We start from the raw sequence: 19,867 nt of genomic DNA on the forward strand, positions 1-19,867 counted from the left end.
ATGTTGCCTCCCGGCAGATCGCGGCACAAAACATTAGCTTTATTTTAAAACACAAATTTCATCTGCGCCAGCATGCACGGGGAGGTGTTCTACATCTGGGGAACATACAGGGAACAATTTAATCGGAACAACATCTAGGGTACTGTATATTTGGGAAACTTGAACATCATGTAAGGAACATCATGTAAGGAACATCATGTAAAGAACATAATGTAAGGAACATCATGTAAGGAACATCATATAAGGAACATAATGTTAGGAAAAACATGTAGAAGCATAATATTAGGAACAACATTTAAGAAACTTCACGTAGTGTACAACGTGTAAGAAACGAATTGCAAGGAGCATTTTGTAGCGAACATCATCAATAGAACAACTACGGAACAAGAAATCCATAAAAACATCATGGAATAACAAACATCATGGATTAACATTTAAGGAAAAAAAATTATTTGGATTTTTTATTTAACATGACAGTCGTGTTGATGGAACCTCGGTGTGGGAAGTGTTGTGAGGCCTCTGTGGGGAGTGTCGTGGGGCCTCTGTGTGGAGTGTCGTAAGGCCTCTGTGGGGAGTGTAGTGAGGCCTATATGGGGAGTGTCGTGAGGCCTATATGGGGAGTGTCGTGAGGCCTCTGTGGGGAGTGTAGTGAGGCCTATATGGGGAGTGTCGTGAGGCCTATATGGGGAGTGTAGTGAGGCCTATATGGGGAGTGTCGTGAGGCCTCTGTGGGGAGTGTAGTGAGGCCTATATGGGGAGTGTCGTGAGGCCTATATGGGGAGTGTAGTGAGGCCTATATGGGGAGTGTCGTGAGGCCTCTGTGGGGAGTGTAGTGAGGCCTATATGGGGAGTGTAGTGAGGCCTATGTGGGGAGTGTCGTGAGGCCTCTGTGGGGAGTGTAGTGAGGCCTCAGTGGGGAGTGTCGTGAGGCCTCTGTGGGGAGTGTCATGATGCCTCTGGGGAGTGTGTGGGGAGTGTAGTGAGACCTCTGTGGGGAGTGTCGTGAGGCCTGTGTGGGGAGTGTCGTGGGAAGTGTCGTGAGGCCTCTGTGGGGAGTGTCGTGAAGCCTCTGTGGGGAGTGTAGTGAAGCCTCTGTGGGGAGTGTCGTGAGGCCTATATGGGGAGTGTAGTGAAGCCTCTGTGGGGAGTGTCGTGAGGCCTATATGGGGAGTGTAGTGAAGCCTCTGTGGGGAGTGTCGTGAGGCCTCTGTGGGGAGTGTCGTGAGGCCTCTGTGGGGAGTGTCGTGGGGAGTGTCGTGAGGCCTCTGTGGGGAGTGTCGTGAGGCCTCTGTGGGGAGTGTCATGATGCCTCTGGGGAGTGTGTGGGGAGTGTAGTGAGACCTCTGTGGGGAGTGTCGTGAGGCCTGTGTGGGGAGTGTCGTGGGGAGTGTCGTGAGGCCTCTGTGGGGAGTGTCGTGAAGCCTCTGTGGGGAGTGTAGTGAAGCCTCTGTGGGGAGTGTCGTGAGGCCTATATGGGGAGTGTAGTGAAGCCTCTGTGGGGAGTGTCGTGAGGCCTATATGGGGAGTGTAGTGAAGCCTCTGTGGGGAGTGTCGTGAGGCCTCTGTGGGGAGTGTCGTGAGGCCTCTGTGGGGAGTGTCGTGGGGAGTGTCGTGAGGCCTCTGTGGGGAGTGTCGTGAGGCCTCTGTGGGGAGTGTCGTGGGGAGTGTCGTGAGGCCTCTGTGTGGAGTGTCGTGAGGCCTGTGTGGGGAGTGTCGTGGGGAGTGTCGTGAGGCCTCTGTGGGGAGTGTCGTGAGGCCTCTGTGGGGAGTGTCGTGAGGCCTGTGTGGGGAGTGTCGTGGGGAGTGTCGTGAGGCCTCTGTGGGGAGTGTCGTGAGGCCTCTGTGGGGAGTGTAGTGAAGCCTCTGTGGGGAGTGTAGTGAAGCCTCTGTGGGGAGTGTAGTGAAGCCTCTGTGGGGAGTGTCGTGAGGCCTCTGTGGGGAGTTTCGTGAGGCCTCTGTGGGGAGTGTCGTGAGGCCTCTGTGGGGAGTGTCGTGAAGCCTCTGTGGGGAGTGTAGTGAAGCCTCTGTGTGGAGTGTAGTGAAGCCTCTGTGGGGAGTGTAGTGAAGCCTCTGTGGGGAGTGTCGTGAGGCCTATATGGGGAGTGTAGTGAAGCCTCTGTGGGGAGTGTCGTGAGGCCTATATGGGGAGTGTAGTGAAGCCTCTGTGGGGAGTGTCGTGAGGCCTCTGTGGGGAGTGTCGTGAGGCCTCTGTGGGGAGTGTCGTGAGGCCTCTGTGTGGAGTGTCGTGAGGCCTGTGTGGGGAGTGTCGTGGGGAGTGTCGTGAGGCCTCTGTGGGGAGTGTCGTGAGGCCTCTGTGGGGAGTGTCGTGAGGCCTGTGTGGGGAGTGTCGTGAGGCCTGTGTGGGGAGTGTCGTGGGGAGTGTCGTGAGGCCTCTGTGGGGAGTGTCATGAGGCCTCTGTGGGGAGTGTCGTGAGGCCTGTGTGGGGAGTGTCGTGTGGCCTCTGTGGGGAGTGTCGTGAGGCCTGTGTGGGGAGTGTCGTGGGGAGTGTCGTGAGGCCTCTGTGGGGAGTGTCGTGAGGCCTCTGTGGGGAGTGTCGTGAGGCCTCTGTGGGGAGTGTCGTGTGGCCTCTGTGGGGAGTGTCGTGAGGCCTCTGTGGGGAGTGTAGTGAGGCCTATATGAGGAGTGTGTGGGGAGTGTCGTGGGGCCTTTGTTGGGAGTGTCGTGAGGCCTCTGTGGGGAGTGTCGTGAGGCCTCTGTGGGGAGTGTAGTGAGGCCTTTGTGTGGAGTGTAGTGAGGCCTCTGTGGGGAGTGTCGTGAGGCCTCTGTGGGGAGTGTCGTGGGGAGTTCGTGAGGCCTCTGTGGGGAGTGTAGTGAGGCCTTTGTGTGGAGTGTAGTGAGGCCTCTGTGGGGAGTTTCGTGAGGCCTCTGTGGGGAGTGTCGTGAGGCCTCTGTGGGGAGTGTCGTGAGGCCTCTGTGGGGAGTGTCGTGAGGCCTGTGTGGGGAGTGTCGTGAGGCCTGTGTAGGGAGTGTCGTGAGGCCTGTGTGGGGAGTGTCGTGGGGAGTGTCGTGAGGCCTGTGTGGGGAATGTCGTGGGGAGTGTCGTGAGGCCTCTGTGGGGAGTGTCGTGAGGCCTCTGTGGGGAGTGTCGTGAGGCCTGTGTGGGGAGTGTCGTGAGGCCTGTGTGGGGAGTGTCGTGGGGAGTGTCGTGAGGCCTCTGTGGGGAGTGTCGTGAGGCCTCTGTGGGGAATGTCGTGGGGAGTGTCGTGAGGCCTCTGTGGGGAGTGTCGTGAGGCCTCTGTGGGGAGTGTCGTGTGGCCTCTGTGGGGAGTGTCGTGAGGCTTCTGTGTGGAGTGTCGTGAGGCCTCTGTGGGGAGTGTCGTGAGCCTCTGTATCAGTAGCTCATCTGTTTGTGTTGTACCATGTCCAATAATTTGCGACGAGCATATCACAATATCGACGTGGCCCGTACTTTAAGACACACAAATGCTGTTGATCATAAAGTGCAGCTAGGAGTTTGTGATGTTGTTTCTCGTTACGTGTAGTTAATGTCCAGCCATACAAATGACCGTTTGATGTGAGTTGGGTCTCAAACTGCTTGAGCTGGATGTGTCAAATCTGTGCTGGAGTCGAATGGGCGATTTCTGAGGTCCAGAATAAGGGGTACATAAATAACTCTACATGGTGAACATCAGGGGCACATAACTCAACATGTTAAACTTCAGGGGCACACAACTACATGGAAACATCAGTGGCACATAACTCTGGTGAACATCAGGGGTACATAACTCTACATGGTAATCACCTGGGCACATAATTCTACATGATGAGCATCAGGGGCACATAACTCTACGTCGTAAACATCAGGAGCACATAACTCTACATGGTGAACATCAGGAGCACATAACTCTACATGGTGAACATCAGGGGCACATAACTCTACATGGAAACATCAGGGGCACATAACTCTGGTAAACACCAGGGGCACATAATTCTACATGGTGAACATCAGGGGCACATAACTCTACGTCGTAAACATCAGGAGCACATAACTCTACATGGTGAACATCAGGGGCACATAACTCTACATGGTAAACATCAGGGGCACATAACTCAACATGGTAAACATCAGGGGCACATAACTCAACATGGTGAACATCAGGGGCACATAACTCTACACGATGAACATCAGGGGCACATAAATCTACATGGTTAACATCAGGGGTACATAACTGTATTCAGAGCGGACGTAACGAGGTAAATACCAGGAGCACATTGAAATGTGTAAACTACTTTTATGTAACGTTTAGAGTTCGAACAGCGGCAGGTTGCAGTAGGATAGTGTTTATGGTTAACGCCTTGATTAGCTACTAGCTTAAGGCCGAACACAATACCTAACATTTGGGTTAACTTAAAACAGACGTTTGGGTTATCATCAGATTTTAAAATGTTTTTGGGTTAACGCGTACATCCGGTGTTATCGTTGTCCAAAAACACATTATTTTTTTTACAACAGACGGCATCAACTGGATGTCAAGACAATACATTTCTCCCCACTAAATCGATTGTATTTTCAATTTTTTTCTGACCCCAAGCCAAGGAAAATTGTTTCTCCTCTCTAGACTTCTTCATTTGTTTTCTTCGTGTTCGGGTAAAGAAAAAAATGCGTAACAGAATGACTTGAATCAAATTTTTTTTTACATCAAATAAGAACTTGATGTTTTTAGCTGTGCAGTGTTTGGCTCGAGAGAAAGACAACTCGCTTTTTTTTAGCTTGTACTGGAATACTGTTTCCCTAGTTGGTGGTGCTTGTTTTTGTGGGGTTAAATTGCCGTTGGGGGGGGGGGGGGAGGAATTGATTTTTTTTAATTGTCTGTTGTTGCTGGTCTTTTGGTGTGGTTAGATAGGCGTGTTGGTATGGTTGTCTTCTTGGTCACTTGGTGTGGTGGTGGTTCGGTGTGGCTAGTGGACTCGCCCACACATGCTCATGGACCCATCCAAAGTAATACATGGACTCACCCAAACTACTACAGGACTCACCCAAACTACTATATGGACTCACCCAGAATACTACATGGACTCGCCCAAACAAGCTCATGGACTCACCCAAACTACTACATGGACTCACCCAAACTACTACATGGACTCACCCAAACTACTACAAGGACTCACCCAAACAAGTACATGGTCTCACCCAAACTACTACATGGACTCACCCAAACTACTACATGGACTCACCCAAACTACTACAGGACTCACCCAAACAAGTACATGGTCTCACCCAAACAAGTACATGGTCTCACCCAAACTACTACATGGACTCACCCAAACTACTACATGGACTCACCCAAACTACTACAGGACTCACCCAAACTACTATATGGACTCACCCAGAATACTACATGGACTCGCCCAAACAAGCTCATGGACTCACCCAAACTACTACATGGACTCACCCAAACTACTACATGGACTCACCCAAACTACTACAAGGACTCACCCAAACAAGTACATGGTCTCACCCAAACTACTACATGGACTCACCCAAACTACTACATGGACTCACCCAAACTACTACATGGACTCACCCAAACAAGTACATGGACTCACCCAAACTACTACATGGACTCACCCAAACTACTACATGGACTCACCCAAACTACTACATGGACTCACCCAAACTACTACATGGACTCACCCAAACTACTACATGGACTCACCCAAACTACTACAAGGACTCACCCAAACAAGTACATGGACTCACCCAAACTACTACATGGACTCACCCAAACTACTACATGGACTCACCCAAACTACTACATGGACTCACCCAAACTACTACATGGACTCACCCAAACTACTACATGGACTCACCCAAACTACTACATGGACTCACCCAAACTACTACATGGACTCACCCAAACTACTACATGGACTCACCCAAACTACTACATGGACTCACCCAAACTACTACATGGACTCACCCAAACTACTACAAGGACTCACCCAAACTACTACATGGACTCACCCAAACTACTACAAGGACTCCCCCAAACAAGTACATGGTCTCACCCAAACTACTACATGGACTCACCCAAACTACTACAAGGACTCACCCAAACAAGTACATGGTCTCACCCAAACTACTACATGGACTCACCCAAACTACTACATGGACTCACCCAAACTACTACATGGACTCACCCAAACTACTACAAGGACTCACCCAAACAAGTACATGGTCTCACCCAAACTACTACATGGACTCACCCAAACTACTACATGGACTCACCCAAACTACTACATGGACTCACCCAAACTACTACATGGACTCACCCAAACTACTACAAGGACTCACCCAAACAAGTACATGGTCTCACCCAAACTACTACATGGACTCACACAAACTACTACATGGACTCACCCAAACTACTACATGGACTCACCCAAACTACTACATGGACTCACCCAAACTACTATATGGATTCACCCAAACTACTACATGGACTCACCCAAACTACTACAAGGACTCACCCAAACAAGTACATGGTCTCACCCAAACTACTACATGGACTCACCCAAACTACTACAAGGACTCACCCAAACAAGTACATGGTCTCACCCAAACTACTACATGGACTCACCCAAACTACTACATGGACTCACCCAAACTACTACAAGGACTCACCCAAACAAGTACATGGTCTCACCCAAACTACTACATGGACTCACCCAAACTACTACATGGACTCACCCAAACTACTACATGAACTCACCCAAACTACCACATGGACTCACCCAAACTACTATATGGATTCACCCAAACAAGTACATGGACTCACCCAAACTACTATATGGACACCCCAACTACTACAAGGACTCACCCAAACAAGTACATGGTCTCACCCAAACTACTACATGGACTCACCCAAACTACTACATGGACTCACCCAAACTACTACATGGACTCACCCAAACTACTACATGGACTCACCCAAACTACTACATGGACTCACCCAAACTACTACAAGGACTCACCCAAACAAGTACATGGTCTCACCCAAACTACTACATGGACTCACCCAAACTACTACATGGACTCACCCAAACTACTACATGGACTCACCCAAACTACTACATGGACTCACCCAAACTACTATATGGATTCACCCAAACTACTACATGGACTCACCCAAACTACTACAAGGACTCCCCCAAACAAGTACATGGTCTCACCCAAACTACTACATGGACTCACCCAAACTACTACAAGGACTCACCCAAACAAGTACATGGTCTCACCCAAACTACTACATGGACTCACCCAAACTACTACATGGACTCACCCAAACTACTACATGGACTCACCCAAACTACTACAAGGACTCACCCAAACAAGTACATGGTCTCACCCAAACTACTACATGGACTCACCCAAACTACTACATGGACTCACCCAAACTACTACATGGACTCACCCAAACTACCACATGGACTCACCCAAACTACTATATGGATTCACCCAAACAAGTACATGGACTCACCCAAACTACTATATGGACACCCCAACTACTACAAGGACTCACCCAAACAAGTACATGGTCTCACCCAAACTACTACATGGACTCACCCAAACTACTACATGGACTCACCCAAACTACTACATGGACTCACCCAAACTACTACATGGACTCACCCAAACTACTACATGGACTCACCCAAACTACTACATGGACTCACCCAAACTACTACAAGGACTCACCCAAACAAGTACATGGTCTCACCCAAACTACTACATGGACTCACCCAAACTACTACATGGACTCACCCAAACTACTACATGGACTCACCCAAACTACTATATGGATTCACCCAAACAAGTACATGGACTCACCCAAACTACTATATGGACACCCCAACTACTACAAGGACTCACCCAAACAAGTACATGGTCTCACCCAAACTACTACATGGACTCACCCAAACTACTACAAGGACTCACCCAAACAAGTACATGGACTCACCCAAACTACTACATGGACTCACCCAAACTACTACAAGGACTCACCCAAACAAGTACATGGACTCACCCAAACTACTATATGGACTCATCCAGAATACTACATGGACTCGCCCAAACAAGCTCATGGACTCACCCAAACTACTACATGGACTCACCCAGAATACTACATGGACTCGCCCAAATTACTACATGGATTCACCCAGAATACTTCATGGACTCAGCCAAACTACTACATGGATTCACCCAAACAAGCTCATGGACTCAGCCAAACTACTACATGGACTCACCCAGAATACTTCATAGCTCACCCAAACTACTACATGGACTCACCCAGAATACTACATGGACTCACCCAAACTACTCATCTCACCCAAACTATTACATGGACTCACCCAAACTACTAGATGGACTCACCCAAACTACTACATGGACTCACCCCAACTACTACATGGACTCAGCCAAACTACTACATGGACTCACCCCAACTACTACATGGACTTTCTTAAACTACTACATGCTCACCCAAACTACTACATGGACTCACCCAAACTACTACATGGACTCACCCCAACTACTACATGGACTTTCTTAAACTACTACATGCTCACCCAAACTACTACATGGACTCACCCAAACTACTACATGGACTCACCCCAACTACTACATGGACTTTCTTAAACTACTACATGCTCACCCAAACTACTACATGGACTCACCCAAACTACTACATGGACTCACCCCAACTACTACATGGACTTTCTTAAACTACTACATGCTCACCCAAACTACTACATGGACTCACCCAAACTACTACATGGACTCACCCCAACTACTACATGGACTTTCTTAAACTACTACATGCTCACCCAAACTACTACATGGACTCACCCAAACTACTACATGGACTCACCCCAACTACTACATGGACTTTCTTAAACTACTACATGCTCACCCAAACTACTACATGGACTCACCCAAACTACTACATGGACTCACCCCAACTACTACATGGACTTTCTTAAACTACTACATGCTCACCCAAACTACTACATGGACTCACCCAAACTACTACATGGACTCACCCCAACTACTACATGGACTTTCTTAAACTACTACATGGACTCACCCAAACTACTACATGGACTCACCCAAACTACTACATGGACTCACCCCAACTACTACATGGACTTTCTTAAACTACTACATGCTCACCCAAACTACTACATGGACTCACCCAAACTACTACATGGACTCACCCCAACTACTACATGGACTTTCTTAAACTACTACATGCTCACCCAAACTACTACATGGACTCACCCAAACTACTACATGGACTCACCCCAACTACTACATGGACTTTCTTAAACTACTACATGCTCACCCAAACTACTACATGGACTCACCCAAACTACTACATGGACTCACCCCAACTACTACATGGACTTTCTTAAACTACTACATGGACTCACCCAAACTACTACATGGACTCACCCAAACTACTACATGGACTCACCCCAACTACTACATGGACTTTCTTAAACTACTACATGCTCACCCAAACTACTACATGGACTCACCCCAACTACTACATGGACTTTCTTAAACTACTACATGCTCACCCAAACTACTACATGGACTCACCCCAACTACTACATGGACTTTCTTAAACTACTACATGCTCACCCAAACTACTACATGGACTCACCCCAACTACTACATGGACTTTCTTAAACTACTACATGCTCACCCAAACTACTACATGCTCACCCAAACTACTACATGGACTCACCCCAACTACTACATGGACTTTCTTAAACTACTACATGCTCACCCAAACTACGAGTATGGCCTTTAACAATGTTTGTAATCGATTTATTCCATTGAGTGATGCCTGACATTGTCAAGAGAAACACGACCCATTCATGTTTTCAACAACCTACGACATGACTGCCTGCTGACGAGTACACCGTTGTGCTGAATGAACTGTGAGTGGCTCAGTCAATCTCGTCCTTGACCTTAGCTGTCAGCCCTGCCCTGGTGTCAGACTGACGGTTGGTACCTGCCATTGTCTCAAGCGGATCGATAACCTGAGCTCCGTTTATAGGTCACACACATCGATAGGAAGGTTGGGAGACCACAGTGTCAACACGCTATCTCGTCGTCCGAGCTCTTCAACTCTGGGGGTTGTCATCTTGTAACCAGCTGTAGCACATCCACTCACAGCTGTCAACTTTTGGCCATCCACTCACAGCTGTCAACTTTTGGCCATCCACTCACAGATGTCAACTTTTAACCAGCTGTAACACATCCTCTCACAGCTGTCAACTTTTGGCCATCCACACACAGCTCAGTGTACTCTTGGCCATCGACTCACAGCTGTGAACTTTTAGCCAGTTGTTAACGATCCACTCACAAAAATACTTTAAAAGCTGTAACTATATATATTTAAACTAGCTGCTTACCCGTGCTTCCAATCTTTACGTTCTTTTGTTGACGTATGCAAAAGAGTAAAAATTTTCCTACGATCAAAAAATTTAGGTCGTTACATAAATAGACTCTACTCCATTACTTATAATAAGACACTGTGATGCAAGTGAAAAGCACAGCATGTGTTGTTTACTTTTATGGTTCTACGATCTATACCTATAGCGATGACTGACGGACGGAATGACACACTACCTGGCCGCTTATATTATAGATGCAATATATATATATATATATATATATATATATATATATATATATATATATATATATATATATATATATATATATATATATATATATATTGGTATTAAGGTCAAGGTCAATTCGGAGAGCGAGATCTTGTGGACCAGGCGGAAGAGTACCTAAACTGTGCTGTGACTCACCCGTTTAATTTCTCAATACCTAAGGTAATGTCCGGATGTTGTACAGGTGGTGTCATTATTTTAATTAGCTCTTTAGGTAAGTTTGTCATTCACCCGTTTAATTTCTCAATACCTAAGGTAATGTCCGGATGTTGTACAGGTGGTGTCATTATTTTAATTAGCTCTTTAGGTAAGTTTGTCATTCACCCGTTCAATTTCTCAATACCTAAGGTAATGTCCGGATGTTGTACAGGTAAGTTTGTCAAGTAGAATAAAATGTTTGGTTTAAAGACCACTGTTTGAAGTTGTACTCACCACAAAAACCTAAAATCAACTTGTTTCGAACAAAATATTCGATTAATAGCTCACGTTATGAAATGGTGATAGATAAAACACTTGAAGCTCACCTAGAAATGTATAACAGTTCTCAACTTCTCATACTATGACACTTTTTTTATAAGTTCTAAGGAGATGATAATGTTAATTTCACAAACCCATTTATTTAAGAGATGATGGTTTTTATTAATTTAGACTTATTTTGTAGCGGAACATTGTAAAGGATGTAAAGCCCAATTTAGAAGAGACAAGTATTTGACCTGAAGCCATTGTGTCTGCAGGTTATCTTTGCCTTAAAGTGCTTGACCTGAAGCCATTTTGTCTGCAGGTTATCTTTGCCTTAAAGTCCTTGACCTGAAGCCATTTTGTCTGCAGGTTATCTTTGCCTTCTACAACCAAATCACGAAGCCTGTAGCTCACAGTCTGGAGAAGCTGGGTGTAGCTGTCTATGGCCAGCTGGACACAGCTGATGGCCTCACCCTAACGGGGGCCAGCCAACTGGACAATTCTATCGCTGGGTCAGGGGTCACGGTGGAAGACGATGGCACGATTGTACAGACAGGTCAGTGTTCAGGCCAAGAGGCTTGTTATGTAGACGACAGCTTACAGACGCATACAGACAGCTTACAGACGCATACAGCCCTGTATGCTGCAGTACGACGACAGCTTACAGACGCATACAGACAGCTTACAGACGCATACAGACAGCTTACAGACAGCTTACAGACGCACACAGACCTGTATGCTGCAGTACGACGACAGCTTACAGACGCATACAGACAGCTTACAGACGCATACAGACAGCTTACAGACAGCTTACAGACGCACACAGACCTGTACTTACATGTCGAATCATTGGACTCTCGTTCTTTGACAGTTTCAGAAACAACTGACAATCCAAAAACAACTGACCAACCCGCAACACCTGACCAACCAGCAGGAACTGACAAGCAAGCAAGCCTCCACCAAACACCAACCCAAGAGCAACCAGTCACATCCCGCCTGCCTGTACCCCCAGCCTCACCCAGCCATCACACCACTTCCCCCTGCCCCCACCCTGATCACCGACCTAACTCTCAGGCTTTGCTCTCTAAACTTGTTTCCTGCCCTCCAAACTACTCCACCCTCCTGGCTGTGACGTCACCAACCTCCGAGGCATACAACCCCTCCATCACGCGGGTCAACCTGGACGTGACGTCACTGATCGCCCTGGTCTCCTCAGTGACCAACGGCCGGTGTCACCTGGTGTTTCGTGACAAGGTGCTCAGTGAGCAGGCGGCGGAGGAGAGGCTGGCACCCGTGCTGCCGCTCATCTCAGAGTATATCACAGGTAAATGGTCTCACAGTATAACACAGGTAACTGGTCCCACAGTATCTCACAGGTAACTGGTCTCACAGGTAACTGGTCCCACAGTATCTCACAGGTAACTGGTCTCACAGTATATCACAGGTAACTGGTCTCACGTATATCACATGTAACAGGTACCACAGGTAACTGGTCCCACGGGTAACAGGTCCCACAGGTAACTGGTCTCACAGTATATCACAGTTAACTGGTCTCACAGTATAACACAGTTAACTGGTCTCACAGTATATCACAGGTAACTGGTCTCACAGTATATCACAGGTAACTGGTCTCACAGTATAACACAGTTAACTGGTCTCACAGTATATCACAGGTAACTGGTCTCACAGTATATCACAGGTAACTGGTCCCACAGTATATCACAGGTAACTGGTCTCACAGTATATCACAGTTAACTGGTCTCACGTATATCACAGTTAACTGGTCTCACAGTATAACACAGTTAACTGGTCTCACAGTATAACACAGGTAACTGGTCTCACAGTATATCACAGGTAACTGGTCCCACACTATATCACAGGTAACTGGTCCCACACTATATCACAGGTAACTGGTCTCACAATATATCACAGGTAACTGGTCTCACAGTATATCACAGGTAACTGGTCTCACGGTATAACACAGGTGACTGGTCCCACAGTATAACACAGGTAACTGGTCCCATAGTATAACACAGGTAACTAGTCTCACAGTATATCACAGGTAACTGGTCTCACAGTATATCACAGGTAACTGGTCCCACAGTATATCACAGGTAACTGGTCTCACGGGTAACTGGTCTCACAGTATATCACAGGTAACTGGTCTCACGGGTAACTGGTCTCACAGTATATCACAGGTAACTGGTCTCACGGGTAACTGGTCCCAAAGTATATCACAGGTAACTGGTCCCACAGGTAACTGGTCCCACAGTATATCACAGGTAACTGGTCCCAAAGTATATCACAGGTAACTGGTCCCACAGGTAACTGGTCCCACAGTATATCACAGGTAACTGGTCTCACGGGTAACTGGTCCCACAGTATATCACAGGTAACTGGTCTCACAGTATATCACAGGTAACTGGTCCCAAAGTATATCACAGGTAACTGGTCTCACAGGTAACTGGTCCCACACTATATCACAGGTAACTGGTCCCAAAGTATATCACAGGTAACTGGTCCCAAAGTATATCACAGGTAACTGGTCCCAAAGTATATCACAGGTAACTGGTCCCAAAGTATATCACAGGTAACTGGTCCCACGGTATATCACAGGTAACTGGTCCCAAAGTATATCACAGGTAACTGGTCTCACAGTATATCACAGGTAACTGGTCTCACAGTATATCACAGGTAACTGGTCTCACGGGTAACTGGTCTCTCTGTGTCACAGTTAACCAGGCTTATTTTATTATTATATTTGTATTTTCCCAAACGCGATCTAACCAAGCCCAACAAAACTCCCCAACTAACCAAATATGAGACACCCTTGATCTGACCACCATTGAAACATCTCAGCTCAGACTTAGCTACACGAGGTTCAGTATCATCACAATAGTCCTCACTAAAATATCATAGTCCCAGTTTTTTTTTTTTTTTTTTTTTTTTTTTTTTTTTTTTTTTTTTTTTTTTAGTTTTTGTAATCATAGCGGGCGTAAAAGTAACATTAAGCCTGAAAGTAATTCAGAAATAGTCTAATATTTTCAAAATAGGTGTTATAAAAGTTGTTTTTTTTCATCAAGCCTAAGTTATAACCTGAAGTTTCACGCTCGTAGGACAAACATTGATTGGCTGTACAGGAACTCCGTGATCGATCTTCTGAAATCCCCACTTCATAGTAATTTGTTATCCAAACTTTGCCAGATAAATTTTTTTTAAAGTTTTTAAAACCACATGACCTGCCATGTTTGTTAACATTTTCTGTTATAAAATTAATTGTTTTTGGCTTTTTAAAAATGTTGTTTAGTTACCGAAAATACTAAAAACATCAAATGTATTCAATCTTTAGTAAAGTCCAACAAAACCTCACAATAAAGTTTTTACAGTCAAATATTTTTATAACACCGCACAATAGCTTAAAAATATTTTATACACGATCTGAAAAAATCCGAGACATCCCTGCTGCTTGCATTTCTAGTGTTTGTCGCGTTATCTTTGGCTTAGCCGGGTTCTCTAAGTTAATCTTCAGAATTATGGGGAGATTGACTATTTATCACGGCATTTCCAATTGGTTGTGTTTTAACACATATGCAGTCGTTTGGTACATTTGCTCTGTCTTTTAACACATTCGCTGTGTTTTAGAAAACAGAAGCCACTGTTAGTGTTAATTTTTTAAGTGAAACCTGGTACCTTAATCAGAGTTTCTTCCAGGCATCTCGGGGGGGGGGGGTCTACCGCCCCCCGAACGAAATGGAATTTATATAGAAAATATATACTTTTAATAGTGTCCGCCCCCCCCCCCCCACGAAAATTTCAAATGCCCCCATTCCCCCCGGAGAAAAAAGTTTGGCCGTTAGTCCTCCATTGATGTCCTTAATTGATGTCCTTAATTGATGTTTGTAACAACAGTAATATTATTGATAGAATGATACTGTTGTTATTGTGGGTTCGTTCATCCAAGAATACGAGCAACAGTGCTTTGTAACTTCAAACTTTATTTACATGGATCCAAGAGAAATAATAATAATATTTCACAGTAGAAAAATGACTATTACATTATAGTCTAGAACAAACTGACGTGGTGACATCTTACATCTTACTACACAATCACAATCCAAGCACCCTTCGTTCACCTTGCGCTCCCCTTTTATACCGTCCATTCTTTCCCCTTACGTCAATGAGCGATCTCACCAAAAGCATGGAAAAATACATGACGAGTCGCTCAGACAGTCCTTCCGTTAGCCAGGTACTCTACATTCATGCAACTTCATGTAAGACACAATATAATAAACATACCTAATAATACAGTCTGTGACAATGTTCTACATTGATGTCATCAATGTATGTCCTCCACTGATGTCCTCCATAAACCAGCTTGTGTTGCTGTCTGTGCCGACTTGTGGTCCTCTGAATCCAATCTAATTATAAACCTGCAAATGCCGCGCCACGCAAACTTGTGTTGTGATATTCTTGCCGTCACACAGAACACCAAACTTGTGTTGTGATATTCTTGCCGTCACACAGAACACCAAACTTGTATTGTGATATTCTTGCCGTCACATAGAACACCAAACTTGTATTGTGATATTCTTGCCGTCACACCAAACTTGTATTGTGATATTCTTGCCGTCACATAGAACACCAAACTTGTATTGTGATATTCTTGCCGTCACACAGAACACCAAACTTGTATTGTGATATTCTTGCCGTCACACCAAACTTGTATTGTGATATTCTTGCCGTCACATAGAACACCAAACTTGTATTGTGATATTCTTGCCGTCACACAGAACACCAAACTTCCAAACTTGTGTTGTGATATTCTTGCCGTCACACCAAACTTGTATTGTGATATTCTTGCCGTCACACAGAACACCAAACTTCCAAACTTGTGTTGTGATATTCTTGCCGTCACACCAAACTTGTATTGTGATATTCTTGCCGTCACACAGAACACCAAACTTGTATTGTGATATTCTTGCTGTCACACCAAACTTGTATTGTGATATTCTTGCCGTCACACAGAACACCAAACTTGTATTGTGATATTCTTGCCGTCACATAGAACACCAAACTTGTATTGTGATATTCTTGACGTCACACCAAACTTGTATTGTGATATTCTTGCCGTCACATAGAACACCAAACTTGTATTGTGATATTCTTGCCGTCACACAGAACACCAAACTTCCAAACTTGTATTGTGATATTCTTGCTGTCACACCAAACTTGTATTGTGATATTCTTGCCGTCACACAGAACACCAAACTTGTATTGTGATATTCTTGCCGTCACATAGAACACCAAACTTGTATTGTGATATTCTTGCCGTCACACCAAACTTGTATTGTGATATTCTTGCCGTCACACCAAACTTGTATTGTGATATTCTTGCCGTCACACCAAACTTGTATTGTGATATTCTTGGCGTCACATAGAACACCAAACTTGTATTGTGATATTCTTGCCGTCACACCAAACTTGTATTGTGATATTCTTGCCGTCACACAGAACACCACACTTGTGTTGTGATTTTCTGATATTCTTGCCTTTGATTACGTCCCACATTCATTCTTCCCCAAGACAGAATCCATCCTTCAAGACCCCCCCCCCCCCCTTTCACATTCCCATCCACTTTAATATTATCTCATAAACTGACAATTTCCTTTTGGACGTGTTCTGTAATTAGTAATCAAATTAATCAGACTTTGAGAAATAACGCTCGTTATTTCTTTAACAAAACCTTAAGGCATTGTTTGTATATGTTGTTCTTCTGCGACATACAGCTATCAAATTAACAATTAATGTAAGCTAATTTAGCTTGACAACCAAAGATTTATCAAAAGTCTATTGGCAAGAAAAACGAAAGGACAAATTATCAATTGTCCATATTGTGAACCAATCCAATGGGAAATGTATCAAACGTGTATTTAGTGTTACTTGTTATTTAGTGTTACTTGTTATTTAGTGTTACTTGTTATTTAGTGTTACTTGTTATTTAGTGTTACTTGTTATTTAGTGTTACTTGTTATTTAGTGTTACTTGTTATTTAGTGTTACTTGTTATTTAGTGTTACTAAACATGTCCATGTTTCGTTTACATGTAGTAGTACAATAACGTAATCAAAAACTTTCGTCAAATATAACTGTATTCCCCAGCTCTCCCTCTAATCTGTGTATCCCTATCTCTCTGAATAATCTGTGTATTCCCCAGCTCTCCCTGTAATCTGTGCATACCTATCTCTCTCAACAATCTGTGTATTCCCCAGCTCTCCCTCTAATCTGTGTATCCCTATCTCTCTCAATAATCTGTGTATTCCCTAGCTCTCCCTCTAATCTGTGTATCCCTATCTCTCTCAATAATCTGTGTATTCCCCAGCTCTCCCTGTAATCTGTGCATCCCTATCTCTCTCAGTAATCTGTGTATTCCCCAGCTCTCCCTGTAATCTGTGCATCACTATCTCTCTCAATAATCTGTGTATTCCCCAGTGCTCTCCCTCTAATCTGTGTATTTCCCAGCTCTCTCCCTCTAATCTGTGTATTCCCCAGCTCTCCCTCTAATCTGTGTATTCCCCAGCTCTCTCCCTCTAATCTGTGTATTCCCCAGCTCTCCCTCTAATCTGTGTATTCCCCATCCCGCTCTCAATAATCTGTGTATTCCCCAACCCGCTCCCTCTAATATGTGTATTCCCCAGCCCTCTCCCTCTAATCTGTGTATTCCCCAGCTCTCCCTCTAATCTGTGTATTCCCCATCTCTCTCTCTAATGTGTGTATTCCCCAGCCCGCTCTCAGTAATCTGTGTATTCCCCAGCTAAAGCTATAAAAATGAAGAAAAAACTGGAGATGAGATCAGCTATCTGGAGTTGTCGACTACTGCCACAAGATGTCACATTTAATCTGTGTCGGCACGCGCCGTCTGACCTCTGATTTGCTGGCCTTGACCTTTATCTTGGAATTTATTCCAATGTTTACTAATTCTACAAACGTTGCTTGTCAAAAATTAGTCATTAGCCAACGGTTGTGTTGTCAATCATTATTCAGCGGGTGGTTTGATGTTTTGTATCATTGACTTGAAATGACAAGCGCACTAAGTTATATGCTTGGTGCCCCGGTACTGTAGTTAAGGCTTGGTGCCCCAGTAGTGAAGTTGGCTTGATGCCCAGGTACTGTAGTTAAGGCTTGGTGCCCCGGTACTGAAGTTAAGGCTTGATGCCCCGGTACTGTAGTTAAGGCTTGGTGCCCCGGTACTGTAGTTAAGGCTTGATGCCCCGGTACTGTAGTTAAGGCTTGGTGCCCCGGTACTGTAGTTAAGGCTTGATGCCCCGGTACTGTAGTTAAGGCTTGATGCCCCGGTACTGTAGTTAAGGCTTGATGCCCCGGTACTGTAGTTAAGGCTTGGTGCCCCGGTACTGTAGTTAAGGCTTGATGCCCAGGTACTGTAGTTAAGGCTTGGTGCCCCGGTACTGTAGTTAAGGCTTGATGCCCAGGTACTGTAGTTAAGGCTTGGTGCCCCGGTACTGTAGTTAAGGCTTGATGCCCCGGTACTGTAGTTAAGGCTTGGTGCCCAGGTACTGTAGTTGAGGCTTGGTAATCTAAAGACTATTTTTAAAAAAGCTCCCACGAATAAGCCACCATTCTCTAGTCTGGGTGTCGCTGACATAATCTATTTATTAGACCAGCTCAGGACGGAAATTTAATGCCAACCGTTTTATCATCACCTGCATCGTTAATTCCTGCCGACATAATCTTGCTGGGGGGGGGGGGGGGGGGGGGGGGCTCTGTCTAAATGTCACGAGAAGATCAAGTTCAACATTCTACCCTCATGTTTTATTCATATTGCTGACCCGACCCGTATGTCAAACATCTTTCATATGACTTTTATCATATTATAAAATTAATGCGATACGTTACAAGAATAAAATTCACCCAATATCGTTTATCAACTGCACTTTGTCCTTCTTAGTTGTAATTTTCTAGAGGCTCTCCTCCAACAGAATTAAGTACTACACGTCAACATGTTACTCGCCATGTGGCCCGTTGACTTCAGTCGGCGTTTCTTTCCGGTTTTGTTTCCTCTATAGCCTTTTTCCTCCCAAGAAAACTCTGTAAGGAAGGAGTTGTTTGATTTTGGGGTTGTCTTTTCTAGATGGGTTGCTGTCCCCAGCTAACTAGCCTCATCTGCCCGTGGTCCGAACTCGGGACTTTTGGTGTTAGCAATCATACGCTCTACTGGCTGCCCTATCAACAACACTGATGTAGCTAGCTCCTCTTTGATCTATGACAACATCGCCGTGTGTCTGTCTGTATCACGCCACTGACTGACTAACTAATAACTTGCAATGTAACGAGTCAGATTCCCCGGACTGGCACATTCTAAAAGGCTTACAACAACACCATCTACCTGACTCATGCACCAGCTCAGCCCTTTTTGCTGGCCAATCTTGTGTTACACTACAAGCAGAGCGTGTGAAGGTGTTCGCGTCTAGAATCTTGACTTGATGTCCTAGCTGAAGTGAGTCTTGACTCCGAGAGCGAATATCGAACCATTTCAGCCCAAGTGTCTCGCAGCCGCTGGTGTTTTTTTTTCTTCTAGCGCTGGAAATTATTTTGGGCAGCTCATCAGCCTACTGGTCGTCGTAATAAATGGGAGGGGGGAAGTTGAAAATACTATCTCTAGTGTGGGCTTTTATAA

General features: G+C 45.3%; 1 protein-coding gene across 9 annotated transcripts in view; it reads left to right on the forward strand.

Moving 5' to 3' along the window:
* The window catches only part of LOC131940832 (UPF0415 protein C7orf25 homolog), a 100,103-nt gene that overhangs the window by 69,422 nt on the left and 10,814 nt on the right, over window positions 1–19,867 (forward strand). For all 9 annotated transcript variants that reach the window (XM_059299688.1, XM_059299687.1, XM_059299689.1 and 6 more), the window contains exons 4-6: window positions 10,785–10,879; window positions 11,546–11,732; window positions 12,048–12,500. In XM_059299688.1, the coding sequence (XP_059155671.1) occupies window positions 10,785–10,879; window positions 11,546–11,732; window positions 12,048–12,500 (735 nt within the window). The remainder of the gene's footprint in view (window positions 1–10,784; window positions 10,880–11,545; window positions 11,733–12,047; window positions 12,501–19,867) is intronic.

This window comes from Physella acuta, unplaced genomic scaffold (genome assembly GCF_028476545.2).
Source record: "Physella acuta isolate Inbredline_101_S28 unplaced genomic scaffold, ASM2847654v3 ptg000333l, whole genome shotgun sequence".
NCBI classification, from domain to species: domain Eukaryota; kingdom Metazoa; phylum Mollusca; class Gastropoda; family Physidae; genus Physella; species Physella acuta.